Genomic DNA, 7,366 nt, shown 5'->3' with positions numbered 1-7,366 from the left:
CACACCCAACTCGGTTTCATACTCGAAGCCAAAACGACCGGATGGGTGCAAGAAAGACAAAACCGAAAAGAAGAAGAGGAAATGAGATGATGAGCTCAAAAATGCTATGGAAGCTATTGTGAAGGCAAGGGTCGAAGCCAATGAGGTGAGGAAAATGGCAAGGAACTAAGATGCCATGGCCGAGGAGAGGAGGTTGGCTGCCGAGGAGAGAAGGGTGGCGGCCGAGGAGAGAAAGGTGGCTTTGGAGGAGAGGAAAGTGAGCAACGAGGAGCGAGCTAAGTTGTTGGAATGGAAGAAGCACTTGTTCTTCTTGGACACATCTAACCTCAATGCGGCGCAAAAAGAGTATGTCAATCTTGCCCAACAAGATGTCTTGATCCAAAAAAAAAAACATTGGTTCGTGCAATGGGTGGCGGTGGCTTCGGCGCCATGGGTGGCGGTGGCCTCGGCGCCATGGGAGGCATGGGTGGCTTCGGAGCCATGGGAGGCATGGGTGCACCTCCGGCCGCCATGGGAGGCATGGGTGCACCTCCGGCCGCCATGGGAGGCATGGGTGGCTTTGGAGCACCCTCCGGCGCTATGGCCGCCATGGGAGGCATGAGTTTTGCTTCTCTCATGGGAGGCATGGGTGCACCTCCGGCCGCCATGGGTGCAATGTCTTTCGATGTGCCTTCTCATACACATTCCCATGAAGATGCCGTTGAAAATCTTGCCAACACCGTCGGAGCTTCACATGATGCGGTGCGTGATGCGGTGCGTGATGAGGAGAGGGAGGAAGATTCATCTTCGGAGGCTGAAAAGTCGTCTTCGAAAGATGAGGACGAAGACGAAGACGAGGAAGATGAAGATTGATGTGTCTTTCATATCTTAAACTTTAATTTTCATTTAGACTTGGTTGGATGAACTTGTGGGCATGATTTTGAACTTGTGGGCATGGACTTTTATTTATTAATTTGTTTGTATCAAATTTTATATGTTTATTTTTGTCTAAAATATCATATATGCAAAATACCTGGCGAGTCGCGCGCGCTGTATTTTTGCGTTCTGCTGGAGCGACGCGCGCGCTGCATTATAGCACGGCTGCTGAAGCTAGCGCAGACGGACACAGAAAACCAGCCACAGTGTTTAGCGCGCGCGGCGGTTAGCGCGGCCGTTGGAGATGCCCTAAGCAGCGAGAGCCGAGAACTCCCGCCCGTCGGCCGATTTCATCCAGCCAGCCTCAACCACCCCGTAAGTTCTTCTCCTCCCTTCCGCTGCCGGCCATGCGAGGGACCATAATCCTAACGAGTTCTTGTTCCGATCTCGAGTCCGTTCGTCGCAATGCAGCATCGCTAGCTCTTCTTGGTTTCTTGCTGCGCGTTTGCCAAGATTTTCTTTCCCCGTGCGGGTTGATGAAGCTGATCGTCGTTGTCCGTGCAGGCAACCTGTTCGAGAAAATGCTTCAGGGGGGCGCAGGGCGGGGGTCGCCGCGCGACGGGGCAGCGGGAGGCGGTGGCCGCGACCGCATCAGCGACCTCACGGACGACCTGTGCCACCACGTCTTCTCCTACATGAAGGCGTGGGAGGTGGTCCGCACGAGCGCGCTCTCCAGGCGGTGGCGCCGCACCTGGGCCTCCGCGCCGTGCCTCGACATCCGCCGGCTGTGCGCCTGCTCCCGCCGCGTTGACCAGGATTGGTACGCCGAGTTCGTCAAGCACCTGCTTCTCCGGCGGGACCGCAAGTCGTTGAACACGCTCCGGCTGCACTGGAACCACGACGACGCCAACACGTGGATCGTTCATGCTCTCAGGCACAATGCCACAGCTATCCAGCTATCCGCGAAGCATCACCGCCCAATCCTCAAGCTGGATTGCACGGTCTTCCTTTCTGGCAACCTCAACATCTTGCAGCTCGCCAACGTGTCCTTGGACAGCCGCTCCCTCTCGGGGCTCTGTTCTAGGTGTACTTCTTTGGAAGAACTAGAGCTCAGGAAAGCTCTCATATATGCCACGGAGATTCGATCAACCTCACTCAAGCGTTTGACCATGGTCAACTGCAAAATCTTTAACGACCTCACGGTTGATGCTTCGAATCTTGCAGCCCTGCGCTGCATCAGACCTTGCAGTTTTGTTCCTCAGATCAAGAACTCGGGGTCACTAGTGGCAGCCACTATCATGCTTGATGACGCTTGCTTGCAACATGCTCGCCCATGGTCAGTACAGGATGATGAGGACGATGGCGACACATATACTGATGCTGAGGACTCTGACGTCAGTGAATCTCAAACTCAATCTGATGATGATAGCTGTGCAGTTGCTGATGAGCATGCAAGGGATTGTGAGCATCCTGGAAGCGGTGATATTGTAGTTTATGGTGGCAAACGTATTTTTCACAGCCTCTCGAATGTGAGAACAATGAACTTGTCAGCTCATCGAGGAGAGGTACGTTTATTCATGTTGCTGATACTATCACCTTCTCGTTCTTTTATGCTTTCTGCATGGGAAGGAGGTAAGAGGCTAGAGTACCATCTTGAAATGTAATGCAACAATGCGTGAATAACATTTTGGTATTTCTTCTTCTGGTGGTGAATCTCTCAAGTCATTATGAATTTGTCTAGATGAAGAGCTGAAATTACATCGTTGAGACATTGACCACTCAAATATCAGCTTTAGCATGACCTAGTATCATTTTACTAGTGGATCAGCCTATTGGATAGTTGCCTGCTGCAAGAAAAAAGAACATTGAAGTTACTACCTTCACAGTCTTAACATCTTATCTCTACAAAGGTTTCAACCACTAGTCTCTGTGGCTTTTTGAACTTTGCTTACTGTCTGGTTTTTGGTGTCCTACGTGATATCTTAAATATGGAATGCCATAGAACTAGCTTGGTTGGTTATTTTCTAGTCGGTAGACAATATGCTAGATGTCACATGTCAGTGGACCATCAGTACCAACTTCAACACTAATGTGCAGGTTCTGCTGACGACGGAACTGGAGAACTGCCCTGTGTTCGAAAACCTGAGGACTCTATCCCTCGGTGAATGGTGTATAGATAGCGAGTTTAATGCATTATCAACCATGCTTGAGAAATCTCCCAACTTAGAGAACATTTTCATTCATCTCGACAAGGTACGTACAATGTATAACTTTGATGAATGTTTGCTACGAGAGTTTAAGCATGTGGCCAATCCTTTACACTGGTTCATTTTGTTCTATAGAAGGCCTGCAACAGCAGAGATAACACCGATCCAAGTGAAACATCATGTACTTACAACAACCTGAAGGTGAAGATCTCATATTCAGGGGATGACAAGATTGCCCGTCAGGTCAAAGACTTCTTCCTCACCAATAATGGCTCATGGGAGAAGCGCAAGGCGCAGGGCGAAGCTGCCGAGAGTTCAGCAAAGCAGAGGAGGGTAAGGAGCCCAGAGGGAGGGCAAGGTGGTGGGAACTAGGTTGGTGTGGTTGCAAACTGCTTCTAGACTAGGGCCAGCTTGAGCTTGTTGCTGTTCCACTGTGTCAGTAAGACAGTAAATGTGGCGCTAGGGTAAAATTGCAATCGGGACACCATTGATCAGATGTCGAACACTGTAAATGGCACAGGTGCATCGGCATCGACTTGTTTTTTTTTTTTTGAGGGGAACTTGCATTTATTTAAAACTTAAACAAAGTTCGGAATCTCATCCACTACAACCTGAATAATAAAATGCGGAGGAAATTCATAAACGCTAGACACCTCATTGCACACCCCCTCTCTTGCTAACCCATGCGCTGCTCCATTAGCCGAGCGCCGAACCCAGCTAACTCTGAACTCGTGCCGCGACCTCAACATCTCCTTTATCTCTTCCACGACCAGACCAAAGGTGGAGAGGTTCCTTCGTTCTTCATTCAACATTGTCACCACCTCCTGATTATCCAGCTCCACATGAAGGCGCTGAACGTCCATGTCTAGTGCCAACTGCACAGCACTTCTAGCCTCTAGAATCTCTGCAAGAAGTGGAGTAGTGATGCTCGGGAAGAAGATAGAAGTCCCTCCCCTGAAAGCACCGTGGTGATCCCTTAGGACCACGCCTCCTCCCCCCGGTCATGTGCCCTCGCCATAGCTCCGTCGGCATTCGCCTTGATCCACCCAGGCTCCGGCGGCTTCCACTTGTCCGGTCTCCTTGTTTCCTTGGTGTTCCGCTCCTCCATATGAACTTGGCGCCACTCTTGTATATGTGCGTGCACTTTCTCAGCTAGCTCACGAGCGTCCTGGATTCTTTTCCCATCGCGCGTTTCATTCCTTGCGCACCATAGACCATAGAGGGCATGAATCATCGTCTCTCTTTCTGCTGCTCCCGCGTCGGCAAACCAGCCCTTCAGCCAAGAAACCAAGCTGTTAAGTGAGCCATCCATCATTGGCGGCAGCATCACCGACTCGCCCTTGTCTTCACACAGGTATTTCCAAAACATCGCTGAATGAGGGCACTCCCAGAACCGGTGATACGTCGTCTCTTCGCATCCACATGCACAGCAAAACACGCCCGGCTTTATTCGACGCCGATGGAGCTCGGAGCCAACAGCCAGCCCGTTCTTCAAGAGGCGCCATGCATGGATCTTTGCCTTCCCCGGAGCGTTAGTGTCCCACAGCGCCATCCATGATTTATGCTCCCTGCTTGGCATCGAAGAACCCGACTGTCCGGTCTTGACACCATTCAAACTCATGCGAAGATGATATGCCGACTTGACTAAAAATTGTCCATTATTGGTGAAGTTCCATGCCACATACTCCCTCATATTCGGTCCACCTATCACAATATGCTTTATATCCTCCACATCCCCAGGAGTAAACATCATTTCCACCTTAGCCATGTCCCATGCAACACCGGATTCATTCAGGAGGTGGCGCACATGAGTGATCCCTGCAATGTACTGCTGCCCAAGTGGCTTAAGGCTTCCCTGGCGCAGGAGCCAGTTATCATGGTGGATTTTTATCGATGTGCCATCTCCAATCCTCCACACTAGTCCCTCACGCAACAGCTCCCGACCATGAATAATACTTCTGAAAGTGAACGAGCCGCCAGCAGGGCAGGTGGCATTCAAGATTGATCCATGGGGGAAATACCTTGCCTTGAGCACCCTAGCACACAAAGAATCTGGGTACTGCAGCACGCGCCAGGCTTGTTTGGCCAGCAGAGCTTGGTTAAAAGCTTCTGGATCCAGAAAGCCCATTCCTCCTTCTTTCTTAGCCCTACACATCTTTTTCCATGCAAGCCAGTGCACCTTCCTCTCCCCATTTGCTTCTCCCCACCAGAAGTTAGACGAAATAGAAGTCAGGTTCCGGCACATTTTCTTGGTGAGTTGGAAGCAGCTCATAGTGAGAGTTGGTGTGGCTTGGAGTCCCGACTTGACTAGGACCTCCCTTGCCGCTTTTGACAGCCCTTGCCCCTTCCACCTATTACTTTCCCCGCAGAGCTCTCTTTAACATATTTAAAAGTCCCCTCTTTGGACTTCCCAACCAGTGTCGGCAGTCCTAAATACCTTTCACTCAAAGCTTCAGAGTTGATGCCAATAACCCCAAGCAATTCAGCCTTACTTGCATCCCTACATCCTTTACCAAAGAACACTGAAGACTTTTGAAGATTTACCTTTTGTCCTGAGGCTTCCTCATAAACTCTAAGTATGTCCCTCAACGCCTCAAAACTACTGCGGTTCCCCTCCAGAAAGACAATACTATCGTCCGCGAATAGAAGGTGAGTGACATGGGGGCCAGTGCTCCCAAATGACACCCCCTTGAGATTATTCTCATTCTGTGTAGCCCTTAGTAGAGCAGAAAAACCTTCCACACAAAATAGGAAAAGGTATGGCGAAAGAGGATCACCCTGTCATAGTCCTCTGGATGGGAGGAAAGGTCTCGAGAAGCCACCGTAAGTTTCACAGAAAAACGCGCCGAGGTGACACATCGCATAATCATCTGAACCCACCTTTGATCGAAACCAAATCTAACCAACATATGCTCTAAGAAGATCCATTCAACTCGATCATACGCCCTCATCATATCTAGCTTCACTGCACACAACGGAGTCTTCCTCTTCCTCGTTCTAATGGCATTGGTGCACTCATAGGCCACTAAAATATTATCTGTCATGAGCCTCCCTGGTACAAAGGCGCTCTGTTCCTCAGAAATCAACACCGGTAAGATCCTCTTGAGCCTATTAGCCAAAACTTTAGTAGCAATCTTATAGAGCACATTACACAAACTTATTGGCCTAAACTGAGACATCAGCTCCGGTGAGCTAACTTTCGATATCATCACTATCACAGTGTCATTAAATGAATCCGGAGTAGCTTCCCCTGACAGAAACCCCCTAACTGCTACACACACGTCCTCTTTTAACAGAGACCAGTGTCTCTGATAAAACAAGGCAGGTAGGCCATCCGGTCCGGGAGCTTTCGTAGGCCCCATCTGAAACAGTGCCCGCTCAATCTCATCATCTGAAATAGGCGCTGTCAGCTTACCATTCATATCCTCAGAAATGACAGGGTGAAAAAGATCTAGTAGCCTCTCTGGCTGGGTGGATCCCTTCGATGCGAATAGATGCTCATAGAATGAAGCCGCCAGCTCCCGCATGCCATCATTATCCGTACACCTCGTACCATTTTCCCGCCGCAACGACTTCACCGTGTTCTTTCTCTTACGATGGGAGGCCCGGTTCTGGAAATATTGGGTATTCCGGTCCCCCGCCTTGAGCCAGTCTACACGTGAGCGTTGTTTCTGTATAATCTCCTCCCTTTCATAAACTTCCTTTAGCTGACCCTCAATATCGCGCACTTCCGCCGTTAGTCCAGTGACTAAGGCTCGCTCTTTTGCATCCAACAAGTCTGTTTTTAGCCTTTGAATTTGCCTCCTAATTGACCCAAACACCGTGCGCCCCCATCCGCGCAGCGACTTTGTTATTTCATGTAGCCTGCCACACACATCTCTGGGAGACTTGTTCCACCCCCGCACTTGCTCCCATGTCCACTGCATCATCGCCTCATAGCCCTCGTGCCGTAGCCACATTTCCTCGAACCGAAAGGGGTGGTCCCCCCTCGGTTGCATTGTCTCCATATCCCGAACTCACACTAGGATTGCCATGTGATCAGATTCCTCCGTGAGAATGTTCTCCACGGCCGTGCCCGGAAACAAACCCATAAAATCACCGGTGCAGGTTGCCCTATCTAACCTGACTTGAACATTGTCCTGGTTTGCTTGTTTATTGTCCCATGTAAACTGATAGCCCGAGAAGCCCAAGTCCGCCAAACCGCAGTCAGTTAGGCAGTCATTGAACGCTTGCATTTGGGCAAAACTCCTCGGGTTGCCGCCACTTTGTTCTGATCTTACAAGGACTTCATTAAAGCCCCCCAC

General features: G+C 50.2%; 1 protein-coding gene across 2 annotated transcripts; it reads left to right on the top strand.

Moving 5' to 3' along the window:
• Nucleotides 1-1,117: 1,117 nt before the first annotated feature.
• On the top strand, nt 1,118-3,798 carry LOC125522191 (F-box/LRR-repeat protein At2g42730-like). 2 transcript variants are annotated; one of them, XM_048687280.2, is made up of 4 exons: nt 1,118-1,230; nt 1,420-2,420; nt 2,953-3,108; nt 3,198-3,798. In XM_048687280.2, exons 2-4 carry the CDS (start codon nt 1,437-1,439, stop codon nt 3,432-3,434), a joined length of 1,377 nt encoding a protein of 458 aa, XP_048543237.1. In that variant the 5' UTR covers nt 1,118-1,230; nt 1,420-1,436; the 3' UTR covers nt 3,435-3,798. The 2 variants fall into 2 exon arrangements, with proteins under 2 accessions (XP_048543237.1, XP_048543235.1); XM_048687278.2 differs by lacking the exon at nt 1,118-1,230 and having other exon boundaries at nt 1,243-2,420.
• Nucleotides 3,799-7,366: the final 3,568 nt, after the last annotated feature.

Source organism: Triticum urartu, chromosome 7A, assembly GCF_056163025.1.
Source record: "Triticum urartu cultivar PI428250 chromosome 7A, HENAU_Tu73, whole genome shotgun sequence".
NCBI lineage: Eukaryota > Viridiplantae > Streptophyta > Magnoliopsida > Poales > Poaceae > Triticum > Triticum urartu.
The sequence above is the reverse complement of the archived record's forward strand: the minus strand, read 5'-3'. Positions and strand labels throughout refer to the sequence as shown.

Excerpts from the sequence above, each read along its gene's own strand:
- LOC125522191 (XM_048687278.2), top strand. The coding sequence starts at position 1,263 with ATGCGAGGGACCATAATCCTAACGAGTTCTTGTTCCGATCTCGAGTCC. Across the intron at positions 2,421-2,952 it reads TGTCAGCTCATCGAGGAGAG|GTTCTGCTGACGACGGAACT; the intron begins GTACGTTTATTC and ends ACTAATGTGCAG. Across the intron at positions 3,109-3,197 it reads TTTTCATTCATCTCGACAAG|AAGGCCTGCAACAGCAGAGA; the intron begins GTACGTACAATG and ends TTTGTTCTATAG.